Below are 25,341 nucleotides of genomic sequence, written 5' to 3'. Positions count from 1 at the left end.
TGAAGCACTCCCTGTGGCTTTTGCTCTGTTTCAGACGCCATGGTGACGGAAGGCGGGGAGAACTTCAGCCAGGGGCAGCGCCAGCTATTCTGTTTGGCACGGGCTTTTGTTCGCAAGAGCAGCATTTTGATCATGGATGAAGCCACTGCATCAATAGATATGGCTACGGTGCGTGTATGAGAGAGAAAGAACAAAGAGAAATAAGAGGGAGAGAGAAAACCCAAGGGCTTGACTCCATTCTCTTTACTGCGCACTATTTCCTTGTCTTGTCTTCCATAGCCACAATGCACTGCTCTCAGCATCAGCATGTCTCTCTGAACAAATGGAGCATGGATGCAGTAAATGCACTAAATGTTCCAAATGCACTTGCTTCATTGGACTGCTGAGCAGACAGATTTGGACTTAAATGGATATACTCTGCATTTCTGTGGAACTACAGTTAATGCTGACATTAAAAGCTCTCAGACTGAACTCAAAGATGAACGTTGCACATTGATTGGACACATTTATGTTAATTTACCCATGACAACAGCATTTTGTGCATGACTTTTCTTTTTACTACCTTTAATCCCTCTCCCTGCCTCTAAACTGTTTTCTCTTTGCAAATCATTTTTTGGTGTGTTCCTTGTTTTACAGGAGAGCATTTTACAGAAAGTTGTAATGACAGCCTTTGCTGACAGAACTGTGGTTACTATAGCAGTGAGTACCCAGCACTACACCCCTGTATCAGTTACACTGTATTTTTGATGAGCTGTATCAGAAGCACTGTATGCATGATCTGTAACACACATACTGCATGACATGGGCATGTATTTATTTCTTTGCAGCACCGAGTGCATACTATCCTGAATGCAGACCTGGTGATTGTGATGAAGAGAGGGGTCATTCTGGAGTACGATAAACCAGACGTTCTCCTCAGTACTGAGGACAGTGTTTTTGCCTCTTTTGTTCGGGCAGATAAATGACCACTGAGGACTGTCCATTTAAAGTGCAATTCTACCATGTATTATTATTTTATATTACAGCTATACATCATGTTTGTAAATAAGATGGGATTTCTTTACTAATAAAAGATAAATGCCTATATACACATATATTCATTTCTTATTTTTATCTGTATTTGTCCATATAAATTTCTTAACTGTATGACAATGTGCTTTATAGCAGCAATAACTGACTTTTACTTCTTAATTAAGTATTAAAGGGCCCATATCATGGGAAACCAATCTCCTTCTTACCTTTATGAAATCAAAGATGCAGTATGTAAACTTTGGTAAAAACTACCATTCACGCCACAGGCCATGCAGCTCATATATTAGATACTAAGCTGCAAAAATAGCCAGTTTTGAATATGTTGTTTTTGTGATGTCACAACACAATACTTTTACATATGTCTGCCTTTTCAGCTTAAAGTAGGTCAGTTCAGCACCTTTTTTAGCCCAGAATTTTGACTGAGGCACAAGACATGGCAGTCAATCTGAACAGAGGTCATTTACATATATATATCACTCTCAAAGGTGCAGTAACATTAACAGGCTGTTTAATTCTAAGAGAGGCTGGACAGTGGTCATATAAAAATGGACTATGACTGTTTTTGGCGCATACAACTACAATCATTCAAGACAAAAAGAGAAATGGAGAATATGAGCCCTGTAAATGTAAACATGGCGAATCAGAGTTCGAAACAGACTGACATCAGTGTTAACTGACATGTTAATGTTCAGATGTAATTACAAGAAAACAGCTGAATGTTAGTGACTGAGTGTTGTCGGACATTTCTTCTGTTCCCCACGTCAGAACTTCTAATGTGTTTTATTTACATGTACACCGAGTATGTGTGTAAATCAGCAGCAACCCATGTGAAAGTATGAACCTCTGCTTTGTGACACCAGGCTGGAATAAACAGAGATAGCCTCTCCCTGCTGAGCTCGTCACATAGTCCCTGTTACCCGAATGCTGCCTAAACAGGCGGAGAGTGACTGTGAGGACGACTGACAGAATATCCTGTTTCAAGTGACAGACAGCAGCAGCTGAGCTACTGGAAGTTGAATATTCTCACAGGAGCGATGCGCCAGCGAACGGCTCCTTATGAACGATTCTTTGAACCGAGTATGTCTTCGCGGGTCTACTACACAAGCCAAGCTTTGAGCATAGAAAAAGGAGTTTGACATGTGAAGGATGACAGTATAAAGTGAAAGGTGAGTTGCTGTTAACGAGGAACGTCGAAACCGAAGCCTATACATTACTGCTAAACGCCCACTAAATCAAACGAATCAAAAACTCGTCCAGCTCGATTCATCAAATTTCCATTACCAAAGAGCCGAATCATTAAAGCGAGTCGCTTCAACGAGGGGGCGATTCGAAAGAATCAAATTAACTATGCGAGTAGCTTTTACGCACATATGCAGGACGAATTCGTCCGAAAAAGCAGATCAAAAGGAGATTCGTTTAAAACGGCACGTCAAAAGAACAAACATGGCATCGAGTTGATTCATGCAAAGAAAGGAATCCGAACAAAAATGAGTCGGTTCGCCCAAAGAGACGACTCGGAAGAATCGAATCTGTAAAGTGAGTCGTAATGCCCATCACCGCTGCCTGGCCCGGACTGAGCGGCAAACTCAGCGCGCATAGTTTGGGTGAGCCGCTGAAAGCACACGCTGTGGTTGTGGGTGAAAGGCTGGCGGAGCCGACGGGAGCCTCCGTGGGGTTTTCAACGAGCAAGCGCTACAATGCGTGCCTCGTAAGGAACGGCGAGCACCTGAGCTTCGGAAGCCCTAGCATGGGACAGCTATGTTGTCCAGGAAAGGACTCATTCCCGAGGACTTTGTGGTGACCCGTCTGGCCGAGGATGTCCTGCAGCCCAAATACAAGACGAAGCAGCGCAAGGCGCGCTTCGTGGCCAAAAACGGCACGTGTAACGTGGCGCACACGAACATCCGCGAGCAGGGCCGCTTCCTGCAGGACGTCTTCACCACGCTAGTGGACCTCAAGTGGCTGCACACACTCTTCATCTTCACCATGTCGTTCCTGTGCAGCTGGCTGCTGTTCGCCATGATCTGGTGGCTCATCGCGTTCGCGCACGGAGACCTGGACGCGGGGCGCGCGGACGCAGTGCCGTGCGTCACCGACATCCACTCGTTCTCCTCGGCCTTCCTCTTCTCCATCGAGGTGCAGGTGACCATCGGCTTCGGCGGCCGCATGATCACGGAGGAGTGCGCATCGGCCGTGCTCGCGCTCATCGTGCAGAACATCGTGGGCCTGGTCATTAACGCCATCATGCTGGGCTGCATCTTCATGAAGACGGCGCAGGCCAACCGGCGCGCGGAGACGCTCATCTTCAGCAAGCACGCGGTGGTGTCGGCGCGCAACGGCCGCCTGTGCTTCATGTTCCGCCTGGGCGACCTGCGCAAGAGCATGATCATCAGCGCCACGGTGCGCATGCAGCTCGTGCGTCGCGGCGCCACGGACGAGGGCGAGGTGCTGCCGCTCGAGCAGATCGACATCCAGACGGACAATCCGGTGGGCACGAACGCCATCTTCCTCGTGTCGCCGCTTATCATCAGTCACGTGATCGACCGCAACAGCCCGCTGTACGACGTGAGCGCCGCCGACCTGCAGCGCCAGGACCTAGAGGTGATCGTGGTGCTGGAGGGCGTGGTGGAGACCACCGGCATCACCACGCAAGCACGAACGTCCTACGTCTGCGACGAGGTCTTGTGGGGGCAGCGCTTCGTGCCCATCGTGTCCGAGGAGGAGGGCATGTACGCCGTGGACTACTCCAAATTCGGCAACACCGTTAAGATCCCGACGCCCAGCTGCAGCGCCAAACAGCTGGACGAGGAGGGAGGACTGTCCAGATTCAGGCTCAGAGAGTCCGCCGCTGCCCGGTGCTCAGTGAGGAGGAGAATCAAAAAGCAGCAGAGCACCAGCAAAGAGGAGTGAGCTCGTATTTTGGAAAGGAAACGGGCGTGCGCGCTTGTGTTCGTGGGCCAATGGATGGGCTCGAGAGAGAGATTTTTTCAAGAAATTGTTGAGTGGGGGGTGGGTACGGTACTTTTTGTACTTGCTTCCCATTCTCAATCCCAAATGCTTAACCTGGTGGTCTCCAATCCTGCTCCTGGACATCTGAATCTAACATGCAGCCTTCCCCTGTACCTACACTAATGCATCTCATGCAGTCAATCAGGAACTTCTGAAGAAGTTCATTATAGGGGGGGGGTCAGGTGTGACAGACTCTCCAGGAGCGGGGCTGGTGACCACTGCCTTAACCCATTATTGTGCATATCTGAAATGTTCCCTTGGTCCAGGGGTTCTCTTACATCATCTAAGAGAAAAGTTTCACACTGATCACACTATTTGGGTCAAAAGTGAGCTTTTATATCTTCATTTATGGTGTAAATGTTAGTTTTGTGGTCACTTAGTGATTTTTTTTTAACAATAGGGAATCCAAATTTGTGAACAAAATGTAAAATTACATGCAATAAAAGTATAAAATGGGCACTATAAGATGTTCATGCAGGGTAAAACTACAAAATTTCATCACTTCAGTCCAGTTTTTATTCTGGTCATACTAAATGTACTTGTTGAGCCAACATATTAATGTGTGCTGTACTGTGTAGACCAGAGCTGTGAGAAGTGACAAAATATGCAGATATTTGCAAGCTAATATAAATGAGGGGTTTTTATGCAGTTCTAGAGTGGATACTGGGGTATTTTGTACTTGTGGTCCCTCTTTATCCATTGCAGGCATCAGAAATATTATTACTGTACTATAAACATTGAACAAAGAAAGTACAGAAACTGACATTTACATATACAAATAATATATGCAATTGTTTGTAGACTAATGTAGATGGAATGAAAGCAGATATATTTTCTAGACCTAGACGTGTAGTATTTTGTATTGCTTCCTCTTTTTAATCGATCCATCCTCTTTAAAAATGTTATTAAAGCCACTGCTACACAGGACATGGTAAGGACACTTATTGGAGATTTAAGATCGATCCAGTTCTTTGAAGGCCGAGATTATTTAATGCAGGATCGGAGTAGATATGAGTGTATTTTGTATATATAAATCCCCACTTTTTAATGGCTTTAAAAAAAATTACGGCACCATTACACAAAAGTGCTTTGCTGTCAAAACGGTAACTTGTGTCTTTAAGTGGATAAGAGATTTCATATTTACTCCCCCTTTTCAGAAGAACCAAGACATCAAAATATTATTAATGCACCATTCCTAGACACAGAGCCATGGAATTGACCTTTATATAATCAGATAATATAGATGTTTGTAGCCTGATTTAAATGGGGTCAAGGCTACAGGCCTAGACAGGGTTCTCACATTTTGCTGACCAGGAACAAGTTTTCTTGCTGTTCATAAAGGTCATCAACTGTACAATGGCAAGAGGAACGATGAAATATAATATGCATCAGAGACTGCAGCAGGTCAGTGAAAAGCTATTTTCTGGCCTGTTCCTTGAAAGCACATTTAGAATACTGGCATTGGGAATCTTTTCCAGGTTTTTCAAAATGAGTGCATTTACATGTCACTTTTCCAGACCTGCACTAGAACTCTGCCTAGCATGGATATGGAAATATTTTGTATTTGCTTCCCCTCATTAATCCATCCCAAACTTTATATTATTCATGCACTACTAGTTAGAGCTATGCTGTCAAATATTTGTCTCTATATATTACAGAATGCTATTTTTCTCAGGGTACTGGATATTTGAATGCACATCTTGGTTTGCTGTAGTTAAATGCTGAATGTATGCCTCCTTGTGGTACACAGGCCTTGACTTACAAATAAACTAGATTGTTTCTATGGGCTGCAGTGCTTGGGTTCATTTTTAGCTGTTGTTCACAGCTGACACCTGCTGGCAAGTCAGTGCAGTTACATCAAAACCATAAACTCCACAAAGATGCAGATTCATTACTTTGGAAAACGTCAAACTGCAATTCAAAGGAACACCAGCAAATGAACATCAGCAGTATATTTTATCGTGTCGAAAATAAAGGTAAAAGAAAAGCTTTTATGGGGCGTGATTTGCTTTTCTTCCACCGTGGCGCTTAAAATGTTAAAGGAATGGCTCAAATGTACACATTTCTACACTTACCCAGATACATATGCTCCTTTACTCTTGAGTTACGAGGCTAAGTAGCTATCAAACCCAAATCTTCTGTCATCACATCCAAAACCTGCGCACTTGTCGATGATTGGTTGACATTACTGCTACCGAGTGCTGATTGGTTGGCGACCTGATCAGCTCAGTGGCTGAGTGAAGCAGTTTGCAGTCACTGAGATTAATGTGTCCTTATAAAGACCTGTAGCAGCTCAAAATCCTTACAAATATAACGGCAGTGTTTTGCCCTGTTCTGTGTTCAGTAAACGCATTCCTCTAAATATAAAATGTTTAAGCACTTACAAACTATGATTTTGCTCATTAACCCATTTATTTTGGCCTCACTCAGAAGCGCCCTTCAGCGTCTATAAAACCCAGAACGCGTGACTGAGTGGAAATACTACCTACACCTTCTCTGGGATTCTCTAAGTAATTGATATTGTCTGGCAGAATTCAGCACAAAAAAGGAAAGGCTTGGGGACCTGATGTTTGTTAGAAACGTCAGCCTCATAGCACCTGTGATACTAAAGAACTAAAGAAGCAAGAGTTGCACACCAACATGTTTTGACTGACTGACTACATCTGGGTTAAGCAGACAACTGCGTACATGTGATTTCTTCACTGAACCATTCCGTTAAAACAGCTATTCAAAACATAACTGAACAGCAAATATCAATTGCTACTTACAATTCATGTTAATAACTTGTTTCAGTCATCACTTAATGACGGTTCAGCTTTCCTGGTCATCTTTACATAAGAAATTTACTGAGTTTTTCACAGTCTTGTTTTTTACTGCTAAGGTAAAACAGCTCGAGTCAGGTTGGTACTTTTTTCATCTTTTATTAAGATTATAATTTGCAGAGCTTAAAATAATAAATTGCTTTAACTTAGATAATTAAAATACATAAAAGAAAGCGAGAACAGAAGAACCCTGCAAATAAAAAGTTAAAATAAATAAAAGAGGAGACACGTCTCCCTCCATGGTGGCTATTCTGACATAACCCACTTGCGATTTTGTCTATATAGTTACAATCTATTTCTTAAAACTGCAAGCAGAATGTGCATGTTCTACATACAAGTAGGTTGCCATAATTTCAATGAACTCTTTCATAACAAAAAAAAAAAAAAAAGTGTGACCCTGGAGGATGGATCCTCATCGTTCTGCCCCAGCAAATGGGATTGATACAAAAAGGGTGATTTCATCCTAGGCAGAAACCACCTGTGTCATCGACCCACACATCAGTCTCACCCGTTCTGTGTCATCATATCCACATTCCACCAGCTTGATGCTGGTCACCGTATGAGAGAGAAGAAATAACCATTCTGGTGATCAAAACTTTCCAAGACATTCATCTCTGGTATTAAAGTATTGCGTGACCTCTCAAAACGCCTGAGCACATCAGAATAGAATTTAACTATGCACGAAGGAACGGGAGAGAGGAAATAGACAGGCAGGATGAGGAGTGATGAGTGGAGACAACAAGTGAAGTGGAACCAGCTTGACTGGAACGAACATTTATAATGAAGTCCCAGTCATAGAGAACTCACAGTCAGGACAGCTGGTACCTCGCAATAATTATTTCTCCCACATGAGGGGGTGCTAGATTTTCAATGTATTTCTCTATAACATCTAATAGCGTCAGACAGTGCCTTAGTCTCATGAATTAGGCTTTGATAAGGTACTAAGGGCCAATATGAAAAACACCATCCCCATAAAACAACACACATCCTCCAAGAATGTGCACAAAAATAAAAATGAAATGATAAAACAATTAAAAAAATAAGCAAAACATTGTTCCTAGTCAGATTGCAAGGTAGACAGTGGGGCTGTTTTTTGGAAGGGGGAATCCACACCAGTGTGCACTGGTCAGAGGCACTGCCTCCCCCCCTGCTCCGCCCCTTTGACCGACTCTTATGGTGGTAAAAAGTGATCAGGATGTCAAAGGGTCTGCGAGTCCTGCTAGCAGCCCGGCCCTGCCCAGGGCCTCGTCTCACTCCCTCTTCATCCTCCTTTTCTTCTGCGCTAATGGGGCTCGGCGGCAATGCTGGCGGCTCATCTTTCAGTCACGTGGTTCTGTTGAGGGGAGGGGGGCAGAGGGGTGCACAGCACCTCCGACAGGTCGTCCATGATGCATGTCTCCTTTGGGTCAACCAGATTGAATTCCCTCACAAAGACGATAAAATGTGCATACAGCGTGTTTAAGTGTCCCTGCAGCTCCAGCGCCACCGTCTCCTTAAAGTGCGCCCAGTAGATGTGTGCCAGCACGTGGAACAGGTATCGGCAGATCTTCTTCACCAGAGACTCAAACGAGTTAGGGAACTCTTTACCTGTGAGAAGAGACCACAGAAAGAGAGGAGGCACGTATTAAAGCATTGAGGATGTACTGGCTCAGGTTTAAAAAGAAATAACTAACGTAGGTAAAGCGCTGACAGTGGTACAGCAGCCCAATGTCAAGCGTGTAGAAAATTTGTTTTTAGGGACTGGAAACAGAACATGGGACAAAAAAAATGGTTAGTAACATTTTTCTCAAGTAAATTTTTAATTAATCAAAAAAATGTTCTGATCAAAAACAGCATTTATTATCCATGTTCCAGTGTTTCATGCCTCATCTCCAATTATAATTCACTGATATGGAAATTCAGAATCAAAGCAGATATCCAGTATTTTCCATGCCAACATTCATAAAATGTAGATATTACATCTACTTGGAATAGTGTTACAGAAAAATAAAGCATTCATCTCTGTAGGGTTACAAATGCTGTAAAATGAATAAAACATTTGAGCACAGTAGCCCAGCGTTGCCTAAACATTCTGCTCTTCTGGGATACACTTCATGATTACAATAATAAGATGACACATTAAGACAAACAGGATTTTCATATCATCCTGCATCCCTATTTTTAGTATAGAGTAAGAACAAAAAGATTTTAACTTCTTAAAAAAGTTAAGACAATTGTTTAACTACAAATAAATACTTTTTTGTATTCTGTGAAACAATGTTTGTTTTCACCAACTACGGATAAACACACACACACACACACACACACACGTTACTAGTAACCATTTCTGTTCAATTTGATACTGACCTTTTTATTGCTGAAAATTCTGTATGAGAAATTACATTAAGGAGGAAGCAAAAGCTCTTCTTATCTCTATAGAGCAGCGAAGAAGAAAAAAAAAGACATTTGCAGAAATGCCCACAGGGTGGCACCAGCTTGCTTACCATATTTCGTTGGGAAGATTTCCTCATCCGTCACTAGTTTCTGCACTAAACTCATGACAAAGTCCACATACTGAGGTCCTGTACACTTGGTCTTCTTCCCCCTTTCATCATACCAGTAGTATATTCTGTACAGATATGAGAAGAAAGGTGTTCATATGACAGAAGCAGAACTCAACACTTTCCAAACGCTTACAATGTCACATGCTTGAAAAAAATATTCCCCTTTACATTATCTTAATTAACAACAGCAGCCAAGTGAATGAACTATCTGCCCCCACTGAACGCCACAGCAGTGGAACGGTGCCATTCCACCAAGCCGCAGGTTGGAAGTAATGGACTGGAATTCCTCCACCATCAGAGTGTTTAAGGAGGCGTGCAATGAGAGGGATGGACAGGAGAAAGGGTGGAGGGCCTCCAAGGCGTGTAGACATTACAAATCCCCAGGAATGTAGTCTCTCCACATAGCTGACCATGCTACGGGAACCCACTGACCGATAACCAATGCTAACACCACATTCTGTCCAACCAAAGATGCATTGTGGATGAACACGAGCAAACTGAAAGACTGGGACAGGGGAGAACCCCAACCTGCTCAAGTGCTCAAATTTAACTGAAATAATTACTGTAGTTAATTAAAGCCCACAAAAACAAAACCTATGCACTTTGCATCTGAGACCCGCTGAACAGGCTACGCTGTTGGCTCAGTGCCAGTAACGGGTTTCCAACTGCCACCTACAACAGCCACAATAAATGTTAATGAGATCTCAAGCCTACATCTAGGTTACAAACACTGCTCGTTACAAACATCGCTCGGCACAAGATCCTCCCTTACACAAAGTTATTACACAAAATGGTTGTAAATACATTTCCTGATATCTTTACAATAGTTTGGAGATAAGCTTTTGGCTGAAAATACATTCATGGTTGAGAGGCACATGCAGGATACCCAAAGGATTACTATTATTAACATTACATACGAAAACTGATGTGCAGGTTCACCACTCGGTTTGGTAACCATTTAAAATTGCCTAATTTGCATTGTGGACATCACAACCAATGTTTGTGGTGTCCCATCACCACCGCTGCAAAGAAAATCCAAGTCTGTTAGTTTCTCTACAGTGAACGATCATCAAAAAACTCAGATCTCACTGTGTGAATTAAGCTGAATTTTAAACGTGAAATTCCTTTTCCATTTCTCTTCAATCTAGCATATAGTCCATTATCAAATTGTCCAATTTAAAAATTTACAAAATAAAAATATTTATGACCAAAATGGCTAAAAATAACCATTTGTCTTCTATTTGGCCAATAAAACATGCATTCATCATAATGAAGCAGATCTTACACAACTGCAACCTAAAAGTGTGTCATCGTGTGCGCTTTCAAATTACAAACTGTTGATAGTAAAGGACTTGTCACCTGAATACTCACAGCTATTGAGAGACAGCAATGACATTTACATTTACGGCATTTGGCTGACGCTCTTATCCAGAGCGAGTTGTGGTGTTAGGAGTCTTGCCCAAGGACTGGTATAGTGTAGGGTGCTTACCCAGGTGGGGATTGAACCCCAATCTCCAGCGTAGAAGGCAGAGGTGTTACCCACTACACTAACCAACCACCAATGACTTCATCTGAGGAGGCTGTTTTGATGATTAAACCCATCTTTGCTATTTTACAGGCTGAGTTTGAGTGTTTTGAGTATTTTCTCCCAAAACAAAGTTAAAAGGGCTGAGTGGTAGGAGGTGGGTGGGTGGGGGTTCAAAAAGTGGGAGATCCGGTTCAGCAGGACCAAGGTGTGATTATGCGTCACCTGCAGAGGGACCTGCCCCAGACGTACACACAACACACACACCTCTAAATCTCTGGCCAAACAGGGCCATCTTGTTAGGTGATGAATTTGTAAAGGGAGAAAAAAAACAGACCATCCTCCTCTTTGGATTACACAGCTGAAGCAAAACTTCAGTATAGTCAGTTTGCAAAATTCATTCTCTACCTTAAAGGCATAACACCACAACATTAAAACCAAGGTAGTGTACTTTATCCCACAACTCACGATGATCCTCCAAATTAAAAAGATGGCAAAACAAGCAATTAAACGGGACTATAATTAAATCTGTAACCATTTTTAAAATGAAAGTACCTGTGAACTGAGTGTGAGCTGTCAGATAATTATGGTTTAGTATCATATAATGGTAAAGCTAATACTACAATCATTGGAATACTGATCTCCACCCATCCTTTAGCTCAGTTCAAACCTCTCTCACCAGAGCAGTCTGAGAAATCAACTGACTTCACGCTTTAACCACCACTTCATCTGGTTTGCCCATGGTACCTTAAAAATGAAACCTCCTTTATGAAATGTTAACCCAACATGCCAACAAAAGGTACAAAGGAAATTCTAAATAAAGAATGTGTGCCGACATGCACTGGAAATTCCAGGTCTGGTTTAACCTACTTTCCTCTCAGAGACCCAGTCACCAATCTTTCTCTCTCTGTCTCCTCTAATAAGAAATGAGGCCAATGTGGGAGCAGGTCACAGGGAAGCCCTGCAGTTCGACAGTTAGCCTGGAGTTTTTGTGACTGAGGAAATCTGGTTTTAAACAGCACTCCTAGCCTACTTCATGATAGGACCTACACTGTTCAGTAACTTAAAAAACAGATTCATAAGTCACAGTCTAAGCTTATTACCCAAATATGGGACACAGGAAGTGTTCTGAACTTTTATATGTGGAATCAATCAACAAACCTTTGAAACAGTTTGAGTACAGGCCCTGGTTTAAGACTTCACTGTGAAATTTTAACAAAACAAGGACTTACGTATTGCATGCCGTCATGGCTTGACATGTGTCGCCAGTGCAAAACTCTGAGATTGTGCTATATTGCAGGTTGATGAGATTAAAGAAGGTTGTTGCTGTGGAGAACATAAGAGAAGATCAAGTCTGAGTAAAACAACAAGAAATAATTATCAAATAACAGACAATGATGTATGATTTGCGTCCAAAGTTCCATGGAATGTAGGACTCACTAAAGCCACAATGTGAGCTCATGAGGAAACTGGGTTCATATGAAACCGAAACGTATTTCAGAATAAGATTCACTGACTGATACCAACAAAGTGGTGTGATCCCAGCTACTAAAGTACTTCCCCTTAAAATGTCTGCTTATTTCTAAACTAAATCACATGAACAACAAACCCAACAAGTAAAGTGAGGTCCTACAACTCGCTTGGCAGGAAGTTGTTTGTTTGGGAACTTAACTAAAAGTCTTTACAAATGTCCCTGATGGCTTTAAGGTGGGCGGTGAATGGAATCTGTTTATGTAGTAAATCAGACAGACTGGGCTAACTCACTGTTGCTGGCCAGCCATTCATTGAGGTCTATCTCTCTGGGCAGCACCACCAGCTCTTTGAGGTCGAAGTCCACCACCCGCACTTTAGTGTACTCCGGCTCCAAATAGTGCTTCTTCTCTTCAGCTGGAGGCTTCTTTCCATTGGGCTTCGTTTTAGACTTCCTACGGAACACAAAAAGGTGGAAATTTAAAATAGCAAGACAGAAAAACTACAACTCTATTGTCAATAGTGGTTCTGCAGTGAAACCCGTTCAGCTTTTAAAAAGCACCAGGCTCATTTAAAACTCAGGTGAGAAAACAGCTTTATACTTCCAGCTCTGCCTTAAAACTACTTTAAAGTGTAAATGTTAAAACCTCACGTCAGTGGCAGTTTTCCACCATAAACTGTCTGTGACTGAGGTCAATGGGCAAGGGTCAAGCCAAAAGGTGTTAACAGGGGAATAAAGGAAAGAACAGAGAAATGGACTACACAGGAACGATGTGTAAACTGCCACAAAAAAACTAAAGCTCAGTATAAAATAGTCCAAAAAGAAAAAAAGGCTTTCTGACATAGAACACTTCACACCCTACTTATTCTCCAGGCTCTTTACTTTCCTCTTCCTCATTTTTTCTTTTGGCAGTGCTACTGTGTTTAGGTTTAGATTTGTTGCAGGACAACAGAATTTTAGTGTGCACCCATAATTTACCACTCTTCTTACTGACCTTAATTTCCGGCTTCTCCACACACGCTCGCTCAATACTGTGCAATCATCCCCTTCTCCCACTTAAATGTTTTTGGCCTCCTTCTCTCTTCCTCCCATTAAGATTAACTCCTTCCCATTCCTGGACAACCCACGAAAACCAGGAAAAGGACTTAAAGTCCTAAGCCCACAAACGTCTTATTGAAGCACTGGCCAACAAAAAGGAACACCCTGAAGCGATTTCCATCATTTTGCTTTGCATCTGAGCAGGATAGATGTTATCGTTATTTATATCCAAGTGTAAATATCTCACTAGGCCCCCACAGTAGAGCAGAAGGATTAAGCTCAGGAGACTAGGAATCATCTTAAAACAATGGTTCTCAAACCGATCGTCAGTGATGCCCCCAAATAGTCCATATTTTAGCTCCATCCCTGTGTGTTGAGTTGGGACAGAGTAAAAAAGTGGACTATCTGAGGGGCCCTGACTATTAGTTTGAGAACTACTGGCTTAAACATTAACATACCCACACTCTACCACACATTAGAATCAAGAATCAAAGCTATTGTTGATATAAAGTAACTAGAGACGTTCAGGTCCACACACATGCACTCGTTAAGCAATCCAACTCTTGTAGGTCCTTCAGTGATGTTGAACCAGCTTGTCCTCATGTGTGGCAGACAGTATGGAACGCCAAGTAGTCCAGATGTAAGCATCTGTAGGCACCACGAGATGTCCTTTCACACTGGTCTAAGGTCAACTTACTCTTCCAAAATCCCAGCCTCAGCCAATGTCACTAATGATCTCGGATCAGTCCGGGAAGCACGCAGGGAGAGCAAGAGAAAGGTAGGCAGCTGTCGTGTACAGCTGGTACAAGAATGAAAGGGAACTATGGCCAGGGCCTGCTGAGTCTATCTGACTCTGAGTGACTAGCACAGCTGAGGGGAGAGGAAAGGGCTTTAGTACATTAAAATCCTTACAACTGATCTTGAGTGTAATGTGAGGGAAAAACCTTTGCATCTGGTGGTGAGAGATCTCTTTAAAATAGGTATGGTAAGTTTTGCAAGCAAAGTGTTTTTCTTAAGACATCGAAATGACAATTCTTCTTGAGACAATCTTTAAAAAAAAAAAAAAAAAAAAACCCACAACTACATGAGGCTGTAGTATCTCAGGCGATCTTTATCTTCTCTCTGGATGTACAGAAGCTGTGGCTGGTTTTGCTCTCTGGTCAAAGCTTTCTGGCCTGGACTGAGCCTACAGTACCTTTTATGGCAAAGAAATGTGGAAGTTACCAGGAGCACACATGGATTTGTGAGCAAGTATGTGTGTGTAAGGAGGAACCCAAGTAAGCAAGCAAACAAAAGGGCTGCTGGCAGTGAGAAGTTTTCTTTCTCCTAAAATAAGTTAGCTAATGCCTTTAGAATTTGCCCTGTCCATGTAAATTACAAAAAAAAATTCCTGGAAAATTACACAAACAAAAAACTGGAAACAGCTAAATAAAACAATGTGTTACAAGAACCCGTTGCTGTTTTTTGGAGGAACAAGATGTTCTTTCCTCATTTAAAACTAATATAATTTGGGGTAAATTCAGTGTACATAGAACACTGAATATGTTCATACATACTTACCAAAGGTATTTTTCCAACCAGCATATTTAGCTGTGCTTGTGTGTGGCGTGTGTATTGGTACACATACGCTTGAGCTGTTTAAGGGAATGAAGGAAGAGCATTCTTGCTTGCTTTTATGGAAGCCTCTACAAAATGTGCCTAGAGGTATTTTGTCTATGCATCTCTGGCAGTAAAAGCAGTTTGGTTTCAAGGCACAAGAACTGTCTTTGGTTCAAGCACCCAGGAACATTGCGTATGTAGGTTTACATACTAAAGCTGAACAATGCTCTGCTCTGGCTCAAACAGAACAGAGGTGATCCAGGAAGGAACTTCACTGGCACCATATGGATGGCATTACCTTAAGCAATTCCAGCAGACACATTTTAAAATTCCAGCACAGAAGTTGCATTCAGAGCTGCTAGCAGCCAAAACCTAAGGTGTTTAAATGTGTAACACTGCATTATAAGCGTTCATTAAGATGAATGAATGGTTCTAAAGGGAATTTTTAACAGGTCTAACAGTCTCCCTATCCAGAGGTTAAATTCTATTAATCAAATCAAGCACTTCATACAAAAGTTTAAGACTCCATATTCAAGCAGAGCCCTGAATATTCAAGCTAGTTCTCACAATTTGCACACATCTCACAGCTCAATTTAACAGTGACAAAAGAAGAGATAGCGTGCTTTGATAAGCACACTAAACGTACGCACTCACTGGTTAGGATGCCAGTAGTTGTCCATATGCCCTCGGAAATCACTCCTAAATGTGACATGACAAAAATCTATTCTTTTAAGCAGTATTGATGGGATCAATGCAGGGAATGGCAGACGAAAATGGCCAACAAGGTAAAAACAAGAGATTATTAACAGTAATCGCCATCAGGGACACTGCAAGAACTATGTACATTTCATAGAGAGCTTATAGCACCATTGAGCTTGTGCTGCACAGATCCACTCCAGCTTCTGAATGGGAATTTACAGAAGCTGTTAAACCTCCACTTAACATTCAGACAAGTTACCTGCAGGTAATTTTTCTTTTCTCATGGTTCAAATCTGACAGAGATCTACTTCTGTTTTCCTGTACATGAAAGAAAATGCAGATAGGTGGTGGATACATGGAGAACAAAAGGAGACGTAGACGGTCAGGTAAAGGCCTGTTTAACTCAGAATCAACACCAAGGGGTCGGTACAAGAGCCCATCAGCATTACAAGGGCTCTGTGGATGAAGAACTGAAGATGAAGCCTTCACAAAGTCTCTCCCCCAACTACGCACCACCAAGAGACACATATGTGAACACCCAAAATACGAGAGAAGGTAAAAGTGTGATTTTATTACCCCAGTAAAGGGGGCAGCGAACCGGTGATTGGGTAATATGATGGCCACCAAAGTCACAAACTAAATTAACTTCTAATGAAAAGGAATATTCATTGAAACTTAATTAGTACAAGTTCACTGTAATCTCCGAGAGGTTTAGTTTCATTTCCCTCATTCCCAAGAGATTCACCTATTGTCTCTCACTATAGGATATTTGCACTCAAAAGTCCATATTAGACATTTACTATGCACTAAACGTCAGACTCTTTAACGCAGCAGGTTCTTGAATTTTACCCATGTGAAAATATGAAAACATCAAAAAAAGAACAGGCCAGGCTGCAAGCTGTAGTTAAAACCCCAGCTTTCTCTTGCTGGAGCACTGCTAGCCGCAGTGAAAGGGAGCTGGGCACTTTTTATAACTCTGAAGAGCTGCGCAAACGCCGCAGAGAAGAATGATTTACAACGGCAGGAGCGCAACTTCAAAACAGTGTGATGATACGGAGGCTACACCAACGTATGTGCGCCATGTTGAAGGCGCATGCGCGGCAGTGTGAGGACACGGAGCCTCAAACAGCGCAAAAAGAAACGCCAGACAGAGCAAAAAACAGAGAAAACACGGCTTTCAAACAACACGCTGCTCCTGCAACACAGACGGACAGTCCGCTTCTCCGAGGACCAAGTAAAAGAACCAGTAACGTGGCGGTGGATAGAAACAGTTCAAACTTCAAACTTTTCTGCACATTAAACACCACCGCCATTCTGAGGGGCAGGGCAGCGCACCAAACTATCAAACTTAAGGCACGAATTTCCTTCATGCGAAGCTCCGATAAATTCGCGTGTAGACTTTTCGTTAGCGCGCTGATCTCATCCGCGGCCATGGCGGCAGGTTAAACACAGTAACGAAGTAAACTTACCTTAAAACCTTGCCCACAGCCTGAAGGACCATTTTGCAACTCAGTCCGCTTTTGGAGGTTTTCTGAGAGTGCATATCCAAAAAGTGCTCCAATCACATGGACCAGCAGCCCACAGCGCTTCTCCTGACCTGCGCTCACTGAGCAACAGCTAGAGCGGGACAAAACTTTGGAACTGCTGATGCAACGCCCACTGCAAGTCAACCAATCAGAAGAGGCGGGGGCGGGGCTTTGAATGCACACCGTGCAGGTTGGTGTTCCGAGGCCTTCTCCAATAAATGCACGACTGCAGCGCTAAAAGTATATATGCGCGCGCGCGCGCGCACACACACACACACACACACACACACACACACACACACACACACACACACAACTCAAACAGTACTAGAGCAAAAATATGGCAGAGATGCCTGAAAAAAGGAAGAACTGATAGTGGTAGAATCCTTGTTATTGAAGAATGCTTAATTATGTTCCACTTCACATCCTCATGTTCAATAAGAAACGTCTTAAGAAATGACATTCAGTTTGAGAAGCAAAGTAACACTGAGATTTTCAGAAAAAGCCAGAGATATTTCTCAGTAAAGGGCAGCTTTACTAAGAACACTTCTAGACCAAAAATCATCATCATCATGTTCCCATTGTTTCTACTATAATACTGAAGCAAGGAACTGAAAATATGTATCCCCCTCAAACTTACCTATAGGACTCTAAATTCAGAAACCAGCAGCTCCTATTGACTTTCACTTAATGATTTGTTTATTAATCATTAAGCTGTTCTGAACCGAAGGCATCAAAATGCCATGTGGTCATAGATAAAAGTTAAGTTGATGATAAAAGGCCTCTGAATCTAGCAGACAGCAGCTTTAACCAGTGCTTCTAAACTGTCTCTTGGTGAAGTACTCACTGGAGCCATAACTCATGAGCATGTTCAGACAACTGAAACAACATTCCGGCTCATGACACTGAACCTTGCCTGAAGCCCAACTACATTCAGATTCTTGTCAAAGCCAATGAAAAAACATGTCCTTACTCGACTCTGATGAGCACAGTCAAAGTGAAAAAGAAAGAAAAGCCTAAATATTAAACAAAACATTAAAAGTGAAAAAGAAAAGAAGGCTTCAATATTACAACAAAACATTTAGGGGGTCGATGAGGGACAAAAGGCAGAAGTCAACATCTGAACCTAGCAGACAGATGAAATGAACAAAAGAAGGAAAGAGAAGGAAAAGGAGTGTTGCTCCTGGTAAGGATAGTTGTGTAATTGTGGGTCTGGCCTCTCTCAGAAAGAGCAAATTCAGACCACAAACAGGAGTCACAGATTACATATTTAGCATTTAAGGACAAGGTGAGAAGGTGAGGATGAAATAGGAAGAAAGAATGAGTAATGGTTGGCTTATCAGGAGGGAGGAAGCTGATAAAGATTACACTACATCTTTCACAGTCATAATAAAAAAAAAAGAATCAATATGAAAGGAAAACTTACTTGAGACATAGAAATTAATGCTGAACATAAGCCTTTATAACAGTTACTTTAGATACATTGGAGAACTTCTAATAATATATATTGACCTGCAGTCTGTTTGGTCAGATTCTGCAGAAGTGTGAGATCAAATCAAATTTCAAACCAGTCATTACTCCTGGGCAAGATTTGGTCGGCAGCTGCGATGGTTGAACAACTAAGGTTGAAATTAGAAAGGAACAGAATATACTTCAGCAAATAAGATGAGCTGTAAAAATACTGGAACAAAACATTGAGGTTAATTTGGCAAGTTTTGGAAAAGCTGAGCTGAACGTGATATTACAGCAGTTTTATGGATTTGTCACACAAAAAGCTACTATTCTGTAAAGTACGGTCAATATTAAAGCATATTTGATACAATATTTGGATCTTCTTTGTTTAACTTTATTTAATTTAAAGACCTATTGTATAAAAGCAAAAGAACACTTGAGGTCATATGTTATAATGAATATCATCACAGCTGTGACAATCTACGGTACTCGCCTTCGGGTCATGCCTGCAACCGTGTCACAGCCATAGTGTTACATACAAAAATCACTCCCTCTCATGTTCTATTGCTTAGGTAAAACTGAGCACGACTGAAGAAGCAAATATCGGATGTTTTGAATACCACAGTTAATCTTTCCATTACATGCATGATGACAAATCCTCATTTATAAAGACGTCACCATTATCAAACTGGCGTTGGTGCAACAGGCAGGGCAGAATTCGTACACTTATCAAAATATCAAAAATCATGTTACTTTTCAAAGAACACAAGAGTCACAAGATAACAGGACAGTGTTTGAAATGTAACATCACTTTGGGTAAAAATAGACAACAATTTCAGAAATCCTAAACACTCAACAACAGGACTGAATTCTTCCTTCACTCTGACATCACTGGAAACTCATGCAATGACGAAGACTCACAACAGAATGTGTTCTTTCTCTAATGTGTATTCATCACCTGATTCACCGCATGAACAAACTAAAGCGGCATATCAACAGCATTTTTCATGTCTTGTAACTTGTTTCCTACGTTTCATAAATTTAGGCCTTTGATTGTCCAACATGTGTTTCACACAAATCCTTTATTTTTATAACACCAAGTACTGATGAGAGAAAACAAGTAAAAAAAAATAATAATAATAATGTAATTCTGTAACCAAAGCTGGTCTTTCATAGTAAAAGAAGTAATTTCAGTAGATAGCCCGTCTGTCATGTATAGAGCCTCACATTATGTGTGAACAGAAACTCACAGTTGACTGGTTAAACAACAGGAAGGAAAAAAAAATTACTATCTACCAGTGATGTCAGTGATGATTAAAACTCAGCATGAGCTAAGGGAACAAGACACACTGTTAAAGTCAGCCCATTAAGCCACTGAGATCTGTGGACTAGACAAGCAAATCAACTATTTAAACTTTTTATTTACTACTACTACTCCTCCTACTCCTACTACTACTCCTACTACTACTCCTACTACTACTCCTACTACTACTCCTACTACTACTCCTACTACTACTCCTACCATTATTATTAAATTACTCCCAGGGCATACAAGGTTTTTAATTACTCATAGAATGACCAATATGAGTGTCTCAAATAAAAAGTAAATGTTAAATATAACTGACCACTTCTCATCTAGTTACTTTTAAACTAGGCTTTCAATATGTCCAATAATGACAGATGAAATTTTTACCATAATAATTACAGTGCACAGCCATAATAGGAAGTCACAATAAGTTATGCCTGTATTATCAACATCAATGACATTCTGGAAGCAAAAACATCAGTACTAGTTTAATCTGAAATCTGTAATCTCAAAGCACAATCCAACCAAGTGCAAAAAAATGCTCTTACACTGACACATCCCGAACTACGCTGGACTACTTATCTGGTTAAACTGGTTGGGTTGGAAAGTCAACAAATTTGAAAGCATGGAAAGTTCATCATATAATTTTTCTCTACAAAGGCATGAAGATGGGCAACAAAGAAAGAAACAAGACAGTCAACTACAAACATCCCTCAATATGCAATATGCTGATCACATACTGTGCACTGCTATTCAAAAGTTTGTAATCACTCATCACATTAATAGGTTTTCAAAACTCATATAGCATAGACCGAAATATCAGCTAGACACCACAATATTTCAAGATGTTTCATTCAATATTTCCAGTTATATGGGAATTTTAAAACCTACTAAATATACATTGTAATGAATTTTCTAGTAATTTATTCTAGACATTAATTTTTATAGGTTTATTGAAAGAAAGGTTGTTTTATAGCTTTCTCAGTTATAATGGATTTTCTACAGCTCTCATTCTGGACACATCCAAAATTAAAGCTGACCAGTTTTTGGATAAATATGTTTTTCATTTATTTCAATCGCAATTATTTTCAGGTTCAGACCCATGTTTCTTAGCCTAGAAGACCAGCATATTCACTTTTTGGCTTCAGGCCCAAGCACTGAGTGTTGTGTGCCTTCCGGCTAGTTAGTTGTGGTTGTGTGATCATGTATGCATCACATGAGTGTTTAGTTGCCTCTGACAAGTCTAACTCATCTACAGGCAGTTAACAAGCTCTGTGTTAATAGGACAATCCCTCCTTAAAACTTGTTGGCTATAATTAAAACTGCAACTCTCTCCTTTGGAAACTGGGCTCTTTCAAACTGTGATTTTAACAGAAAAATTATTCATCTTTTAGCCATACCTTTTGCTTATGTCTTTTTTCCCCCACAGCTTCCTACAAATTAACTGAAATATAAGAGCTTGCAGAGAAGCACCACTACAAGAGAATATATATATATATATATATATATATATATATATATATATATATATATATATATATATATGTGTGTGTGTGTGTGTGTGTGTGTGTGTGTGTGTGTGTGTGTGTGTGTGTGTGTGTGTGTGTGTGCCTAATTTGGCTTGTGCAAAGCTTTTGGCACACTTTATATTTATTTCTGTTCTTATGTGTTAAACTCAGCAAATAAACAAATTGTGCACTAAAATTAGCAGAAAATGTCATATATAGCTTTGTCCCTGTAGAGGATGTGTAAAACATATTTTCAAAATCAACATGTAATGAGATATGGGTTGTTCAAACTTTATGACTGTATATACTTTATTTAAATGATGGTGTTTCATGTCCAAACCTGTAAAATGGTTTCTTCCTGCTGCAATAGTATTTGTTTACTTAATGGTCAAAAGTACATAGCATGTAACAAGGAGTGGGTCACTGAGAGCTCCGTGACCAACTTGTCGTACATGTAGGAAACCACACTGCTCTTGTCCTTATTCAGTCAAGAGACATCAGCTCAAGCAAACAAAAAGTAATGCAAAAGAAGAGCTTTCATCAGTCATCAAGGTCAATATTCGACAAGGTTTGACTCAACAGAACCATCATCGATATCAATCGTCTTCTCTGCACACATTTTTATTCCACTTGGGTGTAAAATACAACCCCAATTCCAATGAAGATGGGACGTTGGGTAAAACAAATAAAAACAGAATATGATGATTTGCAAATCCTTTTCAACCTATATTCAGTTGAATACACTACAAAGACAAGATATTTAATGTTCAAACAGATAAATTTTATTGTTTTTTGCAAATATTCACTCATTTTAAATTTGACTCCTGCAACACATTCCAAAGACGTTAGGACAGGGGCAACAAAAGACTGGGAAAGTTGTGGAATGCTCAAAAAACACCTGTTTGGAACTTTCCACAGGTGAACAGGTTAATTGGAAACAGGTGAGTGTCATGATTGGGTATAAAGGGAGCATCCCTGAAAGGCTCAGTCGTTCACAAGCAAGGATGGGGTGAGGTTCACCACTTTGTGAACAACTGCGTGAGCAAATAGTCCAACAGTTTAATAACAACATTTCTCAATGTGCAATTGCAAGGAATTTAGGGATATCATCTACAGTCCATAATATCATCAAAAGATTCAGAGAATCTGGAGAAATCTCTGCAAGTAAGCGGCAAGGCAGAAAACCAACATTGAATGCCTGTGACCTTCAATCCCTCAGACAGCACTGCATTAAAAACCGACATCATTCTGTAACGGATATTACCACATGGGCTCAGGAACACTTCAGAAAACCACTGTCAGTGAACACAGTTCGTCGCTCCATCTACAAGTGCAAGTTAAAACTCTGCCATGCAAAGCGAAAGCCATATATCAACAACACCCAGAAACGCCGCCGGCTTCTCTGGGCCCAAGCTTATCTGAGATGGACTGACACAAAGTGGAAAAGTGTCCTGTGGTCTGACGAGTCCACATTTCAAATTGTTTTAGGAAATCATGGACGTTGTGTCCTCCGGGCCAAAGAGGAAAAGGACTGTCCGGATTGTTATCAGCGCAAAGTTCAAAAGCCAGCGTCTCTGATGGTGTGGGGGTGTGTTAGTGCCCATGGCATGGGTAACTTGCACATCTGTGAAGGCATCATTAGTGTTGAAAGGTATATACAGGTTTTGGAGCAACACATGCTGCCATCCAAGCAACGTCTTTTTCAGGGACGTCCTGCTTATTTCAGCAAGACAATGCCAAGCCACATTCTGCAAGAGTTACAACAGCGTGGCTTCATAGTAAAAGAGTGCGGGTACTAGACTGGCCTGCCTGCAGTCCAGATTTGTCTCCCACTGAAAAGGATTTGCAAATCATTTTATTCTGTTTTTATTTGTTATACACAACATCCCAACTTCATTGGAATTGGGGTTGTATAATGAAACTTCCTTGGGGTTCATAACAGAGGTCTATATAATACTACAGGTGTATTGTATCTCTAAAAGAAACAGACTGTAATTTCTCCTTTCCTGCCTTGCTGTCCTGGAGGTCTGCTGGAAGGCAGCCATGGTAGAACCAGCCCTATATATCTCCCTGCATTCCAGGAGGGGTAGGCCTGCAGGCACAGACTCGCTCTACTGCCTGCTACCAAAACACGCACGCGCGCACACACAGACACAGAAAAAAGAAAGCCAGGGAGAGGTGGATGGATTCGTGGAAGAGCATGCTTCAGCTACAAGTACTGGGTGTTCAACGTTACTCAATGTCTTGTACAAGCTTGTTACAGATTTAATCTTGCAAGTAAGCAGTACTATTGGTTTTTAAAAACAAGTCTGATCAAGGTGAGCCCGAACAGTTTCACATTTTAAGGCTTGTGTCAACACTTCAGTGCTTTCAACTAAAGGGTGTGTGTTTTCTTAGCAGTAACCAGAATGATGGTTTTCATAGAAAAGCCCCAGGACATATAGGTATAAAGGAGCAGTTCAGACAAAAAAAAAGTTCAGCCTGCAAACAATGAAAAAGGTGAATAGTTAGAATATCTCTATTTAAATAATTGTAAACGGTGGCTTCTAGCTTCCTTTCCTTGTTATCCAAGTTTGCATGTCTGGTCCAAAGCTATTCCTTTAAGGTAATGTGTGTGTGCATTCATTAAGCTTCACAAGACTTCAACAACTAGGAAAGAAAAGTCTTCTTCTGGGTTTTTTTCACAGGGCCATGCCAGGCTCCCCTTGCATTCCTGAGGTTGGAGGCTGCTTGTGTGGTGTAGGGCTGCACCTGGAGGGTGAAAAAATCTCCACCAACCACCAGTAGCCTCTTCTACAACACCTGCTCCAGGGGCAGGAGCACACAAGTTACTGGTTTAACAAAGATTTGAGTACAGATTCCAACGGCAAAAGAGGATTTGGGAAGGAGACAGTGGCTTTAAGGGAACAAAAACAGCACCTCCTGCCAAGAGCAATGGGCTGAAGGCCAGTGACCATTTGTATGAAACATAAGTTAAGGCTAAAATTTGATTTATCCATCCCTTTACTTACCAAAGTGCCCATATCACATATCTGAATTTACCTCACTTTTTTTTCTTTTAAGTAAAGATTGTTAAGATTGGACTGCTTTCAGAACAATCAGAACATTTACATATACATCTTAAACACACAGTAACAAAAGTAGTTTAAAGGATAAAGAAAGGTAGGAAAATGGCCATGTTTTGATACATAAATTTATAAAATCAATTTACAGAAATACTTTAGTAGATTTTATACACACACACACACACACACACACACACACACACACACACACACACACATATATATATATATATATATATATATATATATATATATATATATATATATATATATATATATATATATATATATATATACACATACATACATACATACATACATACACACACCTTAACTGCACTCATTATGACCTTAAATTCCATGCCTAAACACACTACTGTAAAATACTCAAGTATAACCCTCATCTTACTTGAGTGATTTAAATGCAATGCATTTAAGTAATAATATTAATCATATTTAGGTAAATTTAGCACTCAAGCATGTAACTTCAGAAAATTATTTAATATTTATACAAGTGGGCACATATGCAATTCCAAATCCAATAACTGGACTTAAATATGCTACTTGTGTTCTGTGTTTCAGTCTAGGGCAGAAGACATTCAAGTCTAATCACTCCACCTGTCTCAGCCTGCAGCAATAAACAACGAAAAGCTCACAATAAACATTATATAACCAATCACAAGCCACAACACTTTGATTTCACACTTTGAACAGCTACATGTCAGGGAACTGGACCGGTACTAAAT

At 40.9% G+C, this 25,341-nt stretch overlaps 3 protein-coding genes across 10 annotated transcripts in view; 2 read left to right on the top strand and 1 right to left on the bottom strand.

Annotated features, from left to right (window-relative positions):
- abcc8 (ATP-binding cassette, sub-family C (CFTR/MRP), member 8) overlaps positions 1-965 on the top strand; it is a 63,569-nt gene extending 62,604 nt beyond the window's left edge. For all 5 annotated transcript variants that reach the window (XM_037542446.1, XM_037542444.1, XM_037542448.1 and 2 more), the window contains 3 exons: positions 35-168; positions 637-699; positions 828-965. In XM_037542446.1, coding sequence (XP_037398343.1) covers positions 35-168; positions 637-699; positions 828-965 — 335 coding nt within the window. The remainder of the gene's footprint in view (positions 1-34; positions 169-636; positions 700-827) is intronic.
- A 1,621-nt stretch (positions 966-2,586) lies between these two features.
- On the top strand, positions 2,587-5,829 carry kcnj11 (potassium inwardly rectifying channel subfamily J member 11). The gene has a single exon (XM_017682940.2). The coding sequence runs from the start codon at positions 2,791-2,793 to the stop codon at positions 3,940-3,942; it is 1,152 nt and encodes a 383-aa protein (XP_017538429.1). The 5' UTR covers positions 2,587-2,790; the 3' UTR covers positions 3,943-5,829.
- A 1,113-nt stretch (positions 5,830-6,942) lies between these two features.
- Positions 6,943-25,341, bottom strand: part of mob2a (MOB kinase activator 2a) — a 51,579-nt gene continuing 33,180 nt past the window's right edge. For 3 of the 4 annotated variants that reach the window (XM_037542867.1, XM_017682943.1, XM_017682942.2), the window contains exons 2-5: positions 12,696-12,856; positions 12,164-12,257; positions 9,347-9,471; positions 6,943-8,450 (exon numbers count right to left, since the gene is read on the bottom strand). In XM_037542867.1, the coding sequence (XP_037398764.1) occupies positions 8,176-8,450; positions 9,347-9,471; positions 12,164-12,257; positions 12,696-12,856 (655 nt within the window). In that variant the 3' untranslated portion in view covers positions 6,943-8,175. Of the gene's footprint in view, positions 8,451-9,346; positions 9,472-12,163; positions 12,258-12,695; positions 12,857-17,207; positions 17,365-25,341 lie in introns of those variants that run through there. The other variant, XM_017682941.2, reaches the window with a different exon arrangement.

This window comes from Pygocentrus nattereri, chromosome 11 (genome assembly GCF_015220715.1).
Source record: "Pygocentrus nattereri isolate fPygNat1 chromosome 11, fPygNat1.pri, whole genome shotgun sequence".
NCBI classification, from domain to species: Eukaryota; Metazoa; Chordata; class Actinopteri; order Characiformes; family Serrasalmidae; genus Pygocentrus; species Pygocentrus nattereri.
This window is presented reverse-complemented; position numbering and strand designations above follow the sequence as displayed.

Bases quoted from the DNA above. Each gene is read 5' to 3' on its own strand.
- kcnj11 (XM_017682940.2), top strand. From the start codon at position 2,791: ATGTTGTCCAGGAAAGGACTCATTCCCGAGGACTTTGTGGTGACCCGT.